This window comes from Manis javanica, chromosome 9 (genome assembly GCF_040802235.1).
Source record: "Manis javanica isolate MJ-LG chromosome 9, MJ_LKY, whole genome shotgun sequence".
In the NCBI taxonomy this organism is placed as follows: domain Eukaryota; kingdom Metazoa; phylum Chordata; class Mammalia; order Pholidota; family Manidae; genus Manis; species Manis javanica.
In genome coordinates, this window is record NC_133164.1 from 78,852,326 (window position 1) to 78,870,070 (window position 17,745).

A 17,745-nucleotide genomic window follows, 5' to 3' on the forward strand; every position below is an offset into this window, starting at 1 on the left:
GGAGTTAGGACCAAATATATATAGAAATAAATGTAATAGTACGTACACACACACACACACACACATAAATGTAATAGTACGTACACACACACACACATAAATGTAATAGTACGTACACACACACACATAAATGTAATAGTATGCACACACACACATAAATGTAATAGTACGTACACACACACACACACATAAATGTAATAGTACGTACACACACACACACACACACACACACACACACACACACACACACACAGAGAAATGCAGGGGAGAAAGGGTCTGGAGATGGCCAGCTGACAATCCTGACTCTCTCTTTACTGAGAGATGAGGAAGAATTGGAAGAAACGGAGGTAAGGCTTCCAGTCTCAGCCTTGATTGAGTGACTTGTATCAAGCTAGTACTCCTTACAAAAGTATCTGTAATAAAATAGTGATTTGAAAGCAACCAACACAGGCAGGACTTGAGGGGCTACAGAAAAGAAAAGAGAAAGGTATGGGGTGAGCTCCTCATTTACTCTGGCTGTTTTCATGTCTTCCTTCCACAGCAACACACATGGGTAATAAACACTCAAAAATTCTTTGTCAGCTCTTCAAATGAAGCAATAAAGTGTTGTTATAAACATTTAATTCATGTTATAATCATTGATAAAAGATCATAATCAGGGAAATGAAGAAAAAAAAAATGAAACATCTATTTTTTTTCCCAGGAAGAAGTATTTTCATTTAATGGGCTTCCGAAGTTCTCTGCCACTTATTCTGGGTCCTTGAAAATGAATTTTAGGTCAAATATATAATATATTATCACTGTATTTTCTGTGCTATATGAACATATATTGTACATGAAAATTCTCTGAATAATCAGTGAAAAAGAACATCTATATCCAAGCTATGGGATTTGCAGCATAATTTTACTACATTAAATTATTTTAGAAGTTTACTGTAATTGCATATTTCCTTTTTTTGATGAGTTGCTGGTGATATGCATGGTCTGTTTGTTAAATCCTTGTTTATTGAGGTAGTATCCAATTACAGCATTGTTCCTATGGGAAAGTATGATCTATTACATGACTACAAACCTAATGAGGTAATTTCTCAGCACTGTGTTGAAAAGCAAGGGCAGCCTCTATTTTGTGCTGAATTTTTACATGAACTATGAAAAATGTTTCAGAATGTCATTTAAATATACTTAAGTAAGCATTTCATATAAATAATCTAATACCCAAAACAACTCTTCAGTCCAACATGATAATAAAATTGAACGAAGAGCTATTCAGAGCAACACAGAAATATTATGTATAAAAAAGTAACTATTCGACTAAGAGAATTAAAATAAATTTCTGCCTTTTTATTCCCTTTACCCTTGTAATCAGTGCTTAAATTTAGAGAAAAAAAGATACACATTTGTATTACTCAACACAGCAATTCTTTCTTCCATTTTCATTACAAATGAAAATTTAGAATTAAATTTTAAAGAATTTCAATTTCAATTTCTTTTAAATTTCAGTTTAAAAGAAACAAAAGCTGCTTGTGAAAGAATATATTTTCCACACAAATATATCATTTAAAAATACTCACAATCTTCATCCGTCTGAACTATGAGTTCTTGACTTTCCTTCCGGCCCTCTGGATTCATGAGGATGAGCTTGACACTAATGTTGGTGTAGGGAGAGAGGTTAGTGATGGTATGTTGAGGGTGTGAGTTATCTGTGTCCCAGCTTATTTCTTCTCGCACTTGTTCCTGTCCTCCAACTTGGTAACAGTAGTGGACGGTGAGATTATAACTATGGCAACGGGTTACATTATACCCGAATGGCTCCCAGCGAATAGTGATTTGTCGAGATTTGACTTCTACTACTTCAAGTTTTCTTGGGCCACGCATGGGATCTAATATGGAGAAGAAAAGATGGAAAAAGAAAATATAAAAGGATTATAGAAGTTCTGGTGAAGTCCAGAAGTCACAGATGGACCCACTTGTCCCCAGTATCTGGTCTCTTCTTCTTCTATAATAGTAAGTCTGGTATCAGGCCACTCTGAATAAAGACTAAAATTTCCAGCCTCTTCTGCGGCGAGGTGTGGCCATGTGCCTAAGTTCTGGTGACTGGCACACAAGAGGAGATGTTAAGAACAGTTTCTGGGAGGTGGCCTTAAGACAAGGAGCTCACCGTCTTTGTTTCGTCCTCCTTCCTATTAGCTTGACTGAGGATGCTACATGTTTTGCATACGCAGCCATCATGACGCAGGAGGCACTTAAACATTAAGAATTCAAAGCAGTGATGAAGGAGCCAGAGCTCGTGAAAATCACCAAGCTACTATATTATCCCTGAATCATCTACTTCCAAAATTTTCATTAGAGAGAAATAAGCCTTTATTTAAGGATCTTTTCCTCTGGGGCTTTGAAACAAGAAGCCAATCTTAATGCTAATTGATACATATATTTTATCTTTCTCCATTCATTTATATTTATGTAATTGGAAAATATAAGAGTAAAAGCTTGTGAATTTAGCATGAAATAATGGAATAATTAGAAAGCATAAACTTCTGAGCAGAATTCCAGGCCTCTCTGGGTTTTGATTTGTATAGAATTCCACAGAATCAATGCTAAAGTAGTTCTTTCTTGGTGACAATATCTTAGCATTATTCCTTAGTCCAAGCTCCAGACACAGGGTTTTAAGCTTAGAAATCTAAATAACATGCAGAAATATAAACATTTTAAATAGTTTAAAAGGAAGAATATATTCAGAGAAAGCTTACATTTGTCTATGAAATGATGATGAAAATATAATAATACTAAATACATAACATTTATTTGAGCATTTATTATGTGCAATATACTTTTATGTGCTTGGAGAGAACCTATTCTGAAATGTTCTGCTTTGGTATATCCATAAATATATTTGATCCACATATTTTGATTTTTGTCTTCCTGACTGTGGTCATCATACATGAATATAAAGAAAGTAAGTATGAAAATAGGGGAAAATAAGCATGGAAATTTGATAAATAATAGCTACCATGTGTGGACTTTCTTTGTGCAAGTTGCTTTATATATGGTCTCTCTTCCTCAACACAGTCCTGTTGGTTAAGTACTATTCTCCCTAAAATATAGGTGAACAAATTGTAGCCAACATCAGTTCCATAACTTGACCAGAGTCAAGGTTTGAATATGGCCCTTGAATTCATATCTGTCTGGCAATGAAATACATGCTGCTTCAACTCTACTGCAGAGTCCTTCCAAAAGAAAGAAAACCAGACAAAAAGAAATTAGGATGTTAAAGATACCTAAAACTCCACCTGATATATGACCAAAGCATATGAAAGATAATAAAGATTCCATGTACTTAATGTGGGGTTAAAGGGCTGTGAAGAGTCCTCCCTTCTCCTAATTCCACAGAAGAGGGGTCCAAGGACATATTTCCCAGTTCAGTTTTTCTAGATAATCCTACCTTTACTTTTTGACTACTGGAAATTTTTCTGAACTATTATTGAACTTCATTTTTCTTGATTTCCATTTGTGCATAAATGCCTTGTTTTTCCATCATTTGGGACCTAGAGAAAACTTACAACCATCCTTCTGCCCTGTGTCCTCCAACAAAGGTGAAAACATAGGTGAAACAATGCTGTAGTTTTATACATGCAAGGTGGGATTTATCTGCCAGATACCTGCTCAAACTATAAAAGGAGGTTAATAATGATCATTCATGCTACTCCATTCTGTAATAACTATAAGAACCAAGGACAAGTGATAGGAAAACACCCCTCAGGGAGTCTTGAGTGGCATTCTCAAGAAATGTTCTTTATTACTGAATCATTTTTTTAATATTTAAATTTACTAGCACTAGGGAAAATATCATAAGTTATTTAGAAATAATGCTGAAGGTTTTTTCAGTCTAGTGACTTCTTACAATTTAAAGGAAATGTCTGATTTTATATAATGCTTCATTAATTGAATGTTTACAAAAAACTTTTAATAAGCTCCAGATCTGTTTTGCATAAACAGATTAACATTCAATCTCTTTGCCCCTTTCCTTATTAATCACAGGTCTCCACAAGGACTTTTCTAAAGTATTTTCCAAGGTTTTCAGAAATTTTACTTACTAATAGAATGACTAAATGCTTCAGATATATAGCTTAAACAAGCAATGCAGTTCTAACTTAATTTCAACAGAAAACTACTTTTAATGCACAAACAAGCCTGCATCATTTCAGTACTTCTTAGCCACCTAAGAAAATACACACATGAATTCAGCCCCTGGAGTTAAAAAAAAAAGTGTTATTTATCTGCTTACTGGTCAAGTTTTCTTGAAAACATGCTCTCTTCCTCTCTGTTATTACCTCTTAGAATTCCATCATGCTGAATTATGTCTCAAACTTTCCATAACTTGCCAAGTAAAACAGTGAAGACTAGCAGACAACAACCATGACCAGTGCTCCAGAAGCCCTATTGCCATGGGTGATTTTATTAGATTAAAAGATAGAGGCTGTATGATGTCTAAATCTTAGATGAGAAGAGGCTTGTGATCACTGGCTTGCATCTCCGAGACCCCAATTAACCAAAACATAACTACCTTACAGAAGCTTTTACATAGTATCTCCACTTGCGCCCTTTGTGAGCCTTTGCCTGTAATGCAGTTCTGTTATATCTCCTCATGTGTCAATATCAGTACTAACATGGCAGGCCAAATCATATCAACAGGGGGTAGGGTTGAATGCCACTTTGATTCTTAAACACATCTACTAGTGAGAAGTTGAGTCAATACCAAGACTCAGGTAACATGGTCCACCTTAGATGTAGCACTATCATTTCTCTTGCCAGAGTCCAAAGGCACGAGTCATGTAAGATGGGAAAATGACATCCGATAATATAAAGTGGATGTGTGCCCCACCAAGTAAGTACTTGTGCTAACATCCTCCTATATTGGTAGGGCTGATAAGCTAAAAGTCCAATGAGTAAAGGAATCTGACAATCCTTTCAACTCGTCGTAAGCAAACTGCCCGATTTCACTACGTTTTTCTTTTCTTCTATCATTCTGCAAAATGAGCTCTGATCCAGCTATGGTTTATAATCTTTGTATCTTAAGGTAGTATTTTATAGTACCTCTATCTTCAGTGTTTCTGCTGGAACAATGTCTATTTGTGTGCTGGTGACTGTGAATGACTAATTCTAGTAAGTTACACTGATCACTGCTGAAGACTTTGAAGGGCATTGCTGTAGAAATACATCACACTGTAGGAAATAAATGGCAACTTCATAAACAGAAATGTGTAATTTCAGTCAACTAATTACCATGCATATTGAATATTTGGGAGCAGAATACAAGGCAGACTATTAGTACCATTCTATGTGCACAAAATACATCTCTCAGGATCAGATAACAGGGTAATTAATTATATTCACAGGACTAGGATTGTTTTCCTCAGAGTGCCAAAGATGCTATGAAGGAGTGAGTGAACTCACACTCACACCTTGGCCCACCCTGGAATGGGTATCATGACAGGCCCCACTACCATGAATCTGAGGCCAGGTGGTCCAACCTAGGCCCACTGACTCATGATAAGGGACTAGAATGGCCTCCCTAAGGAGTGCAATGGCTATCACGCCCACAGCTTAGTCAAGCAGTTCCCCTGCTGGTGCCAGTAACATTTTTCATCCTGTTCTCTTTCTGCCAGTTTGAGCCCGGTTTCCGGCAGAGCAGCCTGACAGTTGCAGTCCTGACCCGAAGGACCAGCAAGCCCAGTTAAAGCCTCCAGCACTTTCGCATCCCATTTAATCAGTAATCTTGGTTCCTTCTACCTTCAGTCTTGTTTTTCTATGAATAAGGGCAGAAACTGACTGATAGGATCAATTTCCATTGCAGGTTCAATTCAGAGCTCATTTCTCTGGAACATAGCACTTTACTTCTATTACTAGTAGAGTGCTTTTTCAGAAACTCAATTTTAGAACCTGTGAGAGATATTTGGGTGTAATTTTAGGATGCCATCATTGATAATCAAAAACATAGATTACAACCAATGCCCCTGCTAACAGGTTTCTCTTTTCTCCCTCTCCATGAACTATCCAGAGTTCTATTACAGTAAGAGGAATAACAACCAGAATGGCATGGTGGACCCTGTTTGGCATCTTCAGCAACTGTATTTCTGCCTTACCAGTCACACAAAAGGAGACAAATAAAGCAACAACTTTCTTTACTAGTCACTTAAATCAGAGCAAAGATCTGATTACTGAATATTATATTGGCCTACCCAATAATTCAATATTCCTAAGCATCAAGGATTCCTTGAAAATGGCATGTTTTCAGGTGACATGGCTATAATTTTTGAATTATTCTATGATTTTCAGAGTTTAAGAAGTGGAAAATTTGAAATATATCAATCCTTAATTTATGCTACCCTATAGGCATCTGTATACCTGAGATGTAACTGAATAAATCAAAACATTTTAAGAAGTAGATGAATTTGAATAGTCTCTTCCAGTAAAATACTTTTTAAATATTACATTAATAGTATTTACATTGCATCAGAATCAGAATCAAGAAATATACCTGAAAACAGTCTGTATGTCTTAAATGTATCACACAATCCTATATAAAAGAATAGTTTCTTCCTAAATAACCAATGAACTTCAAAAATAGTACTAATTTAAGAGATGACTGTCTTAATGGATTAATGAATGAAAGTAAAGCAAAACCAAGTCTTATACAGAATCAGTCTTTGTATTTTATTGCTCAGTTTATGATGGGCATACTTTTTACAATGTCTTTTGTGTTTTTCAAGTGACATTTTGAACTTGGCCTAAATCATAAGAGTAAGTAACCTACAACCTCATATTGCTGGGAAATGGACTATCTGCATATCAATTATATTGATCATTTTAATTTCCATTACACTAGAAAGCTAGAATTACTATTCATGTTTTAGGGAAAATGGAAATGATTATCTTACATACAAAATTATTAGGATATACACTATGATGAGAACACAGTACCTCATAGGAAAGAAACTAGGGCGGTATCCACTCTGTTACCAAGAGCAACCACTGACACCCTGGAGGGAGCATTCCTTAGTGGTGAGAGGTGACCCTGAAAGAGCAGTGTGTACAAATGCTTTGTTCTAATTCTTGGTTTGGTTTGTACATTAAAAATAAATTAATTAAAAAGAATATACCTCAGGCCTTTGGTTAGTTACTCAAGGTGCCTGGCTTCAAGGTATTTTTAACAAGTCTTTAAGATAATATTTTTTTCAAATAATTTTAAAATTTAATATTCTGAAGTAAAGAGTTTATTGAATGGCTTTGGACAAAGAGGCAGTAAACAATTTAATTTTGTTCTAAAATAAAAAAGTGTGGGCATTGATAAGTTACTCAATGGCAATAACATCTGTCATATTTTATTAAGCCTCAAGTAATTAATTGTATAAAATAAGGTTACAACGGTTGAAAAATGTTATCTGTTAAACATGAACTATTCTTTTTTGTTGGTATTATTTTAAGGTTTTTGAAATTGTAAGAAATAAAACCTTTGAAACACACTGAAAAGTTCCAAATAAAATAATCACACCTATTAATATTGAATGTTAACATTTTGTGTTTTGCTTCAGATTAGTTTTTATTAAAGCATTTCACTATGAAAAATGATCAGTTCTATTTTAAAAAGAACAAAATATAAATTTTAGAAATAAAGAAATTAAAATATAATAAAAAACTCAAGGGTGTATAAAAAAGCAAGACTGCTTAAGAGAGAACTAATGAACTAGAATATAGACCAGAGGAAATTACCTAGAATGCAGCACAGAGACCTAGAAATAGGAAAGCAATAGGAAAGAAAGAGAAGATATGGAGAACAGAATTTGAAAGTCCAACTTTTTTCTAACTGGTATTCCAGGAGAACAGGGTAACAAGTAAAGAATAACCTGACATGTACCTGAGAAATTTCCAGAATTAATAAAAGACATCATTTAAGATACAGAAAATATAGCATATACATTAGAAAAGGATAAATGAAATTTAGTTTATACTTAGAGTAGTTAAGCATAAAATCAAACAGAAGATCTTAAAAGCATCTAAGAGAAAAGGCATATAACTTAACAAAGTAGTAGCAATTAAATTGATAGATTTCTCAATAGCAACCATGGAAGATAGAAAATGGGAACAATATATCTAAAGTGCTCAGAGAAAACATGTCACCTTAGAATTGTATACTTAGCAAAACTATCTTTTAGTAAATAAAGGTAAAATAAAGGTGATTTCAACACTGAGTGAGTGTACTATCAATAACCTATAATAAAGGATAATCGTCAGGAAGAAAAAAAGATATTTGAAGGAAGGATATTGGCAACCATTTGACAAACAAGAAATGTTTAGAATATATACAGAATGTGCACAAATAACAGGAAAAGTCAACTATAAAAAATGGATGAAGACTGAGAACAGGAATTTTACAGAAGAGGAAAAAATAGGCCAGAAACATAGGAAAATATGTTCAAACTTAATATTAACCTGGGAAGTGCAAACTAAGGTCATAGTAAGGTTCCATTTTCTATTGATAAGATTAGCAACAATTAAGAAATCTGATCATACTGTTTGCAAGACGTAGGTCAACATGAAGTGTTGTATCTACACCACTAATTAGAGTCTGAGCGAATACAGCCAGGGGAAGAAAACCTGGCATTACCTTGGAAAGCAAACATTTGAATGTCTTACAACCAGCAATTGTATTCTTAGGTAGGTGTCCTAGAAGAGGACTTTTACATTTCTCTGATGATAAGAATAATTTGGAATTCCTTTTAAAATATTCAGTTCCCTAAGCCTTTTCCCCAGAGATGCTGATTTGGTGATCCTGTAATAAAGTTGCAGAATTTGCATCTTTAAGAAGCAGCCCAGGTGACTGTTATCACCAGAGAAGTTTGGGAAGCACAGCCTAGAGTCCTGCTACTCAAAGCACCAGCAGCAGGGGTACCACCATGAAGCACAATAGAAATGCAGATGCTCAGGTCCCACTTGTCTTCCTAAAGCAGAATCTGCATTTGCACATTAAAGTTTGAGGAGGTCTGACTTAGAGGAGTGTTTTTCAGAGTTCAGGCTGGGTCTCTAGGTCTTTATACTTAGACAAGCATTTGTTTTAAAGAAAGAGAATAAAAAAGAAAAATAACAAAACGTGTTTTAGGTCAAAAGGTAAGGATTGCATTGTGCAATTTTTGTTTTTGGTATGCATACACATACACACTCCCTTGAAAATTAGTAGGAATCTGTGTAACTGTGTCACAATATATAATACTGTAGCAAAAGAGCTTGAAAAACACATTCCTAGAGAATTCTTGGCCGTAGGCACCAGGTTAAATGCACACAAATTTTTTAGCAACATTGTTGACAAGTAAGTAGAAAGGAAGCCTGAAAACAATCAAAATATCTACTGACCAGAAAACAGCTAAATACTTGTACAATAAAAACTTACACTACAGTGAAATTGAAAAAAGCAATAGTAAAACTTGGAAACAGAATAGAATGAAAAGCTCAAATCACTATGACACAATTTTATAAAACTGAAAAGCAAGCTAGAGTTAACAATGTGTATATACATAATAAAACTATTTTAACAACAAAATAAAGGAAGCACAACGGAAAAATTTACATGAAAACTCAGGGCACTGGTTACCTCTGACTTGAAGGCAGAGGGATAAAACAGGAAGAAGTGTACAGTTAGATGCAAAGGCTCTAGAGATGTTCTATTTTAAAGATGAAGAGTCAACTGTCAATATACTGCACAATTTAAGTAGGTTGCATATTTTTTTATTTATATCAAATATTACACAATAACTTAAAAAAGACTATTACAGGGATGGAGAATATCCCAGAAACATTGTTGGCTCTTTGAAGTTTCCTTCCTGGAAAGTAGTCTATCTTTGGTTCTTGTTAGAGAAAGATCATGGTTACTACTAGCCAGACTTAAGAGAAGCAAGATAAAATCTCATTGAAGATTTAGCTATTCTGCATATACACCGATGGATGGGGACTATGATTTGAAAAGCTTTACAAAGCCCTCTCCTTACAAGGAGTGATAATGTTCTCATCCCTGAAACCAGACCCCTGGGTCCTGAAAGCTGAGTCTCAGGCCATGTGCTCAGCCTGGCTCTGACACTTAGTGTACAGCTATTGCTTTTCCTGCCCTACCTGAACCTCATTCTCTTACACTGGACATTTACAGCGAGATCCAAAACAACTCAGAACTGTCACATTAGGAGGGTGAGAGCACGCAGGAAGGTAATTGTCTGACGTCATGGCTAGCCCAATATGGCACCTTTGTGTAAATTAAAAAGAGCACCCCTTCCTCCACTGTTTATTTGCTGGAAAACACAATGAATACACAAATCTGTGAGTAATATGCTATGAATGGGCACTGTGTAGCCTGCAGAACTGTATGTTATGGCTTTGTTTGAATCAGTAAGCACAAGTTTGTATATGTACATATGTCTATGTGCTGTTAAAAATGTGTAAATTATGTGATCAAAAGATATGTTTCTACCTGATATATATATGTGCACACACTAAAATTTCTTAAAGAAGTCATTTTTGGTGAACAATTTCAAGACATATGATAAAAACAGCTTTGCAGAAATGAATATGCCATAGGTATGTATGTTGGCAGAGGTAGGTGGATTTTTTTTCCAGCAAACCAATACCATTTATTCATTTGCCAGACTTCAATATGCATAATAAACTCTATTTATATTTCATTTTCACGAAGGTACTAATTCTAGCTAGTCCTCCCTCATCTCATTTGTGCCTCATGCTACTAGCAGCAGGCCTCTTTTTTTATTAAGGTCTCACTGATATACACTCTTATGAAGGTTTCACAAGAAAAACAATGTGGTTATTACATTCACCCTTATTATCGAGTATGCCGCTCACATCCCATTGCAGTCACTGTCCATCAGTGTAGTAAGATTACACAGAGTTCCTATTTGTCTTCTCTTAGCTACACTGTCTTCCCTGTGACCCCACACACACCATGTGCACCAATCATGATACCCCACAATACCCTTCTCCCTCCCTCCCCACCTGCCCTCCACCACCCCTCCACCTTGGTAACCATTAGTCCCTTCTTGGAGTCTGTGAGTCTGCTGCTTTTTTGTTCCTTCAGTTTGCTTAATTGTTATACTCCACAAATGAGGGAAATCATTTGGTATTTGTCCTTCTCTGCCTGACTTATTTCACTGAACATAACACCCTCTAGCTCCATTCATGTTGTTGCAAATGGTAGGATTTGTTTATTTCTTATGGCTGAATAGTATTCCATTGTGTATATGTACCATCTCTTTTTTATCCATTCATCTACTGATGGACACTAGGTTGCTTCCATATCTTGGCTATTATAAATAGTGCTGTGATAAACATAGGGGTGCATATGTCTTTTTGAATCTGAGAAGTTGTTTTCTTCAGGTAAATTGCTAGGAGTGGAGTTTCCGAGTCAAATGGTATTTCTATTTTTAGTTTTTTGAGGAACCTCCACATTGCTTTCCACAATGGTTGAGCTAGTTTACATTCCCACCAGCAGTAGGAGGGTTCCCCTTTCTCCGCATCCTCACCAGCATTTGTTGTTCCTTGTCTTTGCAATGTTGGCCATCCTAACTGGTGTGATATTTCATTGTGGTTTTAATTTGCATTTCCCTAATAGGTAGCGATGTGGAGCATCTTTTCATGTGCCTGGTGGCCATCTGAAGTTCTTCTTTAGATAAGTGTCTGCTCATATCCTCCGCCCATTTTTTAATAGGGGTATTTGCTTTTTGGGTGTTGAGGCATGTGAGAGTTCTCTATATATTTTGGGTGTTAACGCCTTGTCAGATATGTCATTTATAAATATATTCTCCCATTCTGTAGGATGCCTTTTTGTTCTGCTGATGGTGTCCTTTGCTGTACAGAAGCTTTTTAGCTTGATGTAGTCCAATTTGTTCATTTTTGTTTTGATTCCCTTGCCAGAAGAGACGTGTTCAGGAAAAAGTTGCTCATGTTTATATTCAAGAGATTTTTGCCTATGTTTTCACAATCTATATTTAGGTCTTTAATCCATTTTGAGTTTACTTTTGTGTATGGGGTTAGACAATAATCCATTTTCATTCTCTTGCATGTAGCTGTCCAGTTTTGCCAACACTAGTTGTTGAACAGGCTGTAGCAGAATGCCTTTTTTATGGGACAGTTCATCTGAACCAGTTGAAGGACTTCTAAATGATGCCCTCTCATAAGAACCAAATAAAAATGTTGGCTTTATTAAGTCACAAATACAATACAGATAACATAGATATTCTTACTTTCCAAGCTAGTCAGGAGGGTCTATCTGCTGTACCTCCGATACAGTTCTCTCCCCAAAATTATTATCTCTGCTTTTACTGATCCATATATATGCAGTCATAGTCACCTTTTTATCTGTCAAAAAGTAGCTTTAAACTCCTTTCAATCTGGATTCAAAGTTAATCTCTTTTATGACAGTTCCTTCTTAGTAAAAATAAGAACTCAAAGACTTTCATAGACCTACATGGTCAAAACACTAATGTTCATATGTTGATGATGTTTCTATGTTTTTTTGTGTTCTGTAACAATCAACTTTGTTCAATACTGAAATCCCATGTCTAATATGAATATTTTATCTTAGAAGATAACTATATTTGCTTACCAACAGACATCTGATAAAAGTATACTAACACCTAATAATACATAACAAGCATCTAGCTCAGTTCCTTTGTTTTCATACGGCAATTCAGGAAACCACTTCTCTTCTCCAGTATTCACCAACTGTCTACAAAAAGCCTTTGCAAGTTCTGTGTTGCGATTTGCATCTCCATTTCACTTTACCTCTTCAAAGAGGTCACACTAGAAACATGGCTGCCACTAACCAATGGCATAGTCCGTTTTGCCAGAGCTCCTGGGAGACATTTCCAAAGTGTGCAGTTCATCACTGTAGAAGGAACACAACTGCTATACACCAAAATTAGAGTCTTCAATAGTTTCAGTGCACAGGAATGAACAAGTTGCAGTTGATTTTACAGATGAACTTTACAGGAAAACGGTGGTATGAACTAAAAATGAGTCTGCAGTAAAAGGCTTCCTTGGCACATATTTCATACTACATAAATTAGGAAGAGGTAACATGATTTCCACAGAGTTTTTCAGAAATGTCAAAAATTGGTTTGGAATGTTTTTGACCTTTTCTAACCCTCATTAAGCTGTGATACCCACAAAAAGCCTTCGAAGCTTGGATCTCATATTTTACCCATAGCAATAGAGTGCCCACAACATTCACTCTGTTAAAGAAGTAACGTGATTAGTGTTGGGAAAAAAAACCAATGAAATACAATTTTAGTTTTACCTATAGGAACCATTCTCTCTAATTAATACTAAGCAGAAAAATGTTATTTAAACATTTGTACCTGTTCAGAGTCTCCAATTTTGGTATTCACAACCTTTTTATGATTTCATGGTTTTCGGTTTAAAGTTGTTTACAAGTCTGGACAAATGATTTCACAAAAGACCACACTCAATTATGCTAGATTAATCACTATACTATAATTCTTCTCCTGTGTTTTCATCATCAATGTGTTTTAAAAAGAGCTGTCCTCAATTTTAAATCATGTTTGATTGATAAGCTTGTATTTAAAAACATAAGTTTTACACCTTTCTAATATTCTAGGGAATGAGAGGGTAGAAAACACAATTCTAGGAGGACAACGTATTTCCAGCACCCAGGATAGTGATAGCAGACAAGAAGAGAGATTATGATGGGAAAAATGAACCACTTTCTTTTATTTTAAAAAGGTAAGAAGGAAAACAAAGGTTCTAATTTGAAATTATTTGTTCCCCCAAACAACAAACACCTTTAAAAAATTTGATATTATTGAAGATGTAATTTACTTCTCTGCTTAATTATCTCTAGATTTTGCTATCAGATTAGCATCATTTAACATCAATTTTATCCTAAAAGTAGTTTTTGTGTGGGGTTAACTCCATTTTCCCATATTTCTGACTTTACAGTTACTTGTCTAATCTTTTCAAAATATTAAGCCTACGGGAGCATGAGTAAGCACAACTGTCTGATTAAAAAAATGGAAAACCAATGTCGATTTTTTCATTTTTTTTAAAGCCAAAATATCAGTCAACTATTTATTGAAGATATACTGATTCACAGTCATTTATTCCAACATTCTTGCAGACCTCTCATCTCCATATCCCCTCAAGAGGAGTTTATGGCATTTATTTATGAATGACTACTTCAAATTTGTCCTTCAAATGAGATTTTTGTCTCCTCATTTCATAAGTAGAAAAAATTCTAGACATCCTCACCTCCCCAGTCCACAACCATGAAGAGGAGGTGGGGCCACACAACCCCCAGGAACCCCTTGCCATTTCATGCACTGGCTTTATCTCTAGATTCTGACATTAAGCTACCTGGGCATATGGAAGGGGGTTAAGAATCAGCATAATGTGGAGTTTTATAAAGATCTCACGTGATCTGGAGACACTCTCATCCCACCTGATAAAGAATCCCTGAATTACTAATGTACATGCATTTGCTATTAATTTAACACCTGGAGAAAGTGTGCTGTGTGACCAATATAGCACAAACACTTTTGTTTTTAGATTATTTGGTGCCATCTCTTTCTTTTTTAATTTGCTGTTTTCCAGATATCACTTCTTTAATAAAATAACAAGGGAACTATCACAAATAAGGATTATTATTATTTTTTTGAAGTATCCATGCTTTTATTTATTGATGTCTATGAGCTTTCTGAGACATTAAAAATATCAACCCTTGGTCTATTCATGAAAAATTTATCACAAATGACAACTCAGCATTTCTGTCTGTGTCTCCAGTTCTAAAATAATTGCAGACTGAAACATCCCTAATGCTAAAGCTAAATCCACATTTTAATTGTAGTTTCACATAGACCTCTTTTCAAAGTTTCTCACTTTATCATTCCTAAAACAGTATTTTGAGGAAGATATTTCTGTTGTATTCATATTTTAGCTATTTGCACTCATGGTCTCACTGTTACCTAAAATTATAACATCTTTTATAAGGGATTGTTTGAGGTCAGGTTCCCAGAAGGATGACTCTAAGCCAGTATTTAGTGTATGGCTTAGTGTATAGGAGTGTATCTGGGATCATTCTCAGCATCAATATATGTGGGAAAGTGAGGGAAACAGGATGGGGTGGAGGTGAACTGGGCTGCTGACACCACAAAAGTCTCAGCTGATCTCCCAGGGAGATCAGAGTTGTTACTCCACCCTGATATCAGGAGACTAGGCTGTCCACTCGAATCCTGACCACTTATTGGATGAAGTCTACTCCCAGAGTGGGGGCAGGACCTTAAAGCAGTTGGCTTTTTGTGGATTTTGGAAAATCTTGGACAGGGAAGCAGCTGAGGGCTATCAGCCAACAACATTCCTGGCAGCTGGGATAATGAATGAAATGTCCTCAATATTGAACCTGGTATGATGGATCATAGTGCCTGCTACAGGGTTGAAAACACTGGAAAGACTTGTAAATCATTGGGCTGAGTGACGTCTTGGGCTCATCTGGTCTTCCACATGCCTGGGAGTTTAAGTGTGGCTTTGTTAAACCTCATCTGGTCTCAGGAATTCTCTCAATTCTGGGATTTATCTAGCACTTTATCTTTAGAGCTTTTTTTTTAAGGTATCAATGATATACACTCTTATGAAGGTTTCACATGAAAAACACTGTGGTTACTACATTCACCCATATTATCAAGTCCCCACCCATATGCCGTTGAAGTCACTGTCCTTCAGTGTAGTAAGATGCCACAGAGTCACTACTTGTCTTCTCTGTACTACACTGTTTCACCCGTAATGTCCCCCACACACTATGTGTACCAATCATAATACCTCTCAATCCGCTTCTCCCTCCCCACCCGCCCTCCCCTACTCCCCCACTTTGGTAACTGCTAGTCCCTTATTGGAGTCTGTGAGTCTTCTGCTATTTTGTTCCTTCAGTTTTGCTTTGTTGTTATGCACCACATTTGAGGGAAATCATTTGGTTTTTGTCTTTCTCCACCTGGATTATTTCACTGAGCATAATACCCTCCAGCTCCATCCATGTTGTTGCAAATGGTAGTATTTGACACTGTTCATGGCTGAATAGTATTCCATTGTGTATATGTACCACTTCTTCTTTATCCATTCATCTACTGATGGACACTTAGGTTGCTTCCATTTCGTGGCTATTGTAAATAGTGCTGCGATAAACATAAGGGTGCATATGTTTTTTTGAAACTGGGCTCCTGCATTCTTCGGGTAAATTCCAAGGAGTGGAGTTTCCAGGTCAAATGGTATTTCTATTTTTAGTTTTTTGAGGAACCTCGATATTGCTTTCCACAGTGTTGAACTAATGTAAATTTCCATCAGCAGGGCAGGAGAGTGCCCCTTTCTCCACATTTACACCAGCATTTGTTGTGCCTAGTCTTTTCGATGTTCGCCATCCTAACTGGTGTGAGGTGATATCTCATTGTGGTTTTAATTTGCATTTCCCTGATAATTAGCAATGTGGAGCATCTTTTCATGTGCCTGCTGGCCATCTGAATTTCTTCTTTGGAGAGTTGTCTGATCATATCCTCCACCCATTTTTTAATAGGGTTATATGGTTTTTGAGTGTTTAGGAGTGTGAGTTCTTTATATATTTTGGATGTTAAGCAATTATCAGATATGTCATTTACAAATATATTCTCCTGTGCTGCAGGAATGCCTTTTAGTTCTACTGATTGTGTCATTTACTGTACAGAAGATTTTTACTTTGATGTAGTCCCATTTGTTCATTTTTGCTTTTGTTTCCCTTGCCCAGGGAGATGTGTTCAGGAAAAAGTTGCTCATGTTTATATCCAAGAGATTTCTGCCTATGTTTTCTTCTAAGAGTTTTATGGTTTCATGACTTACATTCAGGTCTTTGATCCATTTTGAGTTTACTTTTGTATACAGAGTTAGACAATAATTCAATTTCATTCTCTTACATGTAGTTGTCCAGTTTTGTGAACACCAGTTGTTGAAGAGGCTGTCATTTCCCCACTGTATATCCATAGCTCATTTATCATATATTAATTGACCATATATGCTTGGGTTTATATCTAGGATCCCTTTTCTGTTCCATTGATTTATGGGTTTGTTCTTGTGCCAGTACCAAATTGTCTTGATTACTGTGGCTTTGTAGTAGAGCTTGAAGTCAGGGAGCATAATCCCCCCAGCTTTAATACTCCTTGTCAGGACTACGTTGGGTATTTGGGGTCTTTCATGGTTCCAAATGAATTTTGAACTATTTGCTCTAGTTCGTTGAAGGATGCAGTTGGCATTTTGATAGGGATTGCACTGAATCTGTAGATTGCTTTAGGCAGGATGCCCATTTTGTCAATATTAATTCTTTCAATCCATGAACACGGGGGGGGTATATTTTCATTTATTGGTATATCTTCTTTAAATACTCTCATGAGTGTCTTGTAGTTTTAAGGGTAAAGGTGTTACACATTCTTGGTTAGGTTTATTCCTAGGTATTTAATTCTTTTTGATGCAATTGTGAATGGAATTGTTTTCCTGATTCTCTTCCTGCTAGTTCATCATTAGTATATAGGAAGGCAACAGATTTCTATGTATTGATTTTGTATCCTGCAACTTTGCTGAATTCAATTATTAGTTCTAGTAGTTTTGGGGTGTATTTAAGGGTTTTTTATGTACGATATCATGTCATCTGCAAACAGTGACAAT

At 35.9% G+C, this 17,745-nt stretch overlaps 1 protein-coding gene across 9 annotated transcripts in view; it reads right to left on the minus strand.

The window, feature by feature from the left end:
• The window catches only part of PTPRM (protein tyrosine phosphatase receptor type M), an 857,076-nt gene that overhangs the window by 298,048 nt on the left and 541,283 nt on the right, over positions 1 to 17,745 (minus strand). For all 9 annotated transcript variants that reach the window (XM_037008365.2, XM_073212814.1, XM_073212816.1 and 6 more), the window contains one exon: positions 1,572 to 1,880. In XM_037008365.2, the coding sequence (XP_036864260.2) occupies positions 1,572 to 1,880 (309 nt within the window). The remainder of the gene's footprint in view (positions 1 to 1,571; positions 1,881 to 17,745) is intronic.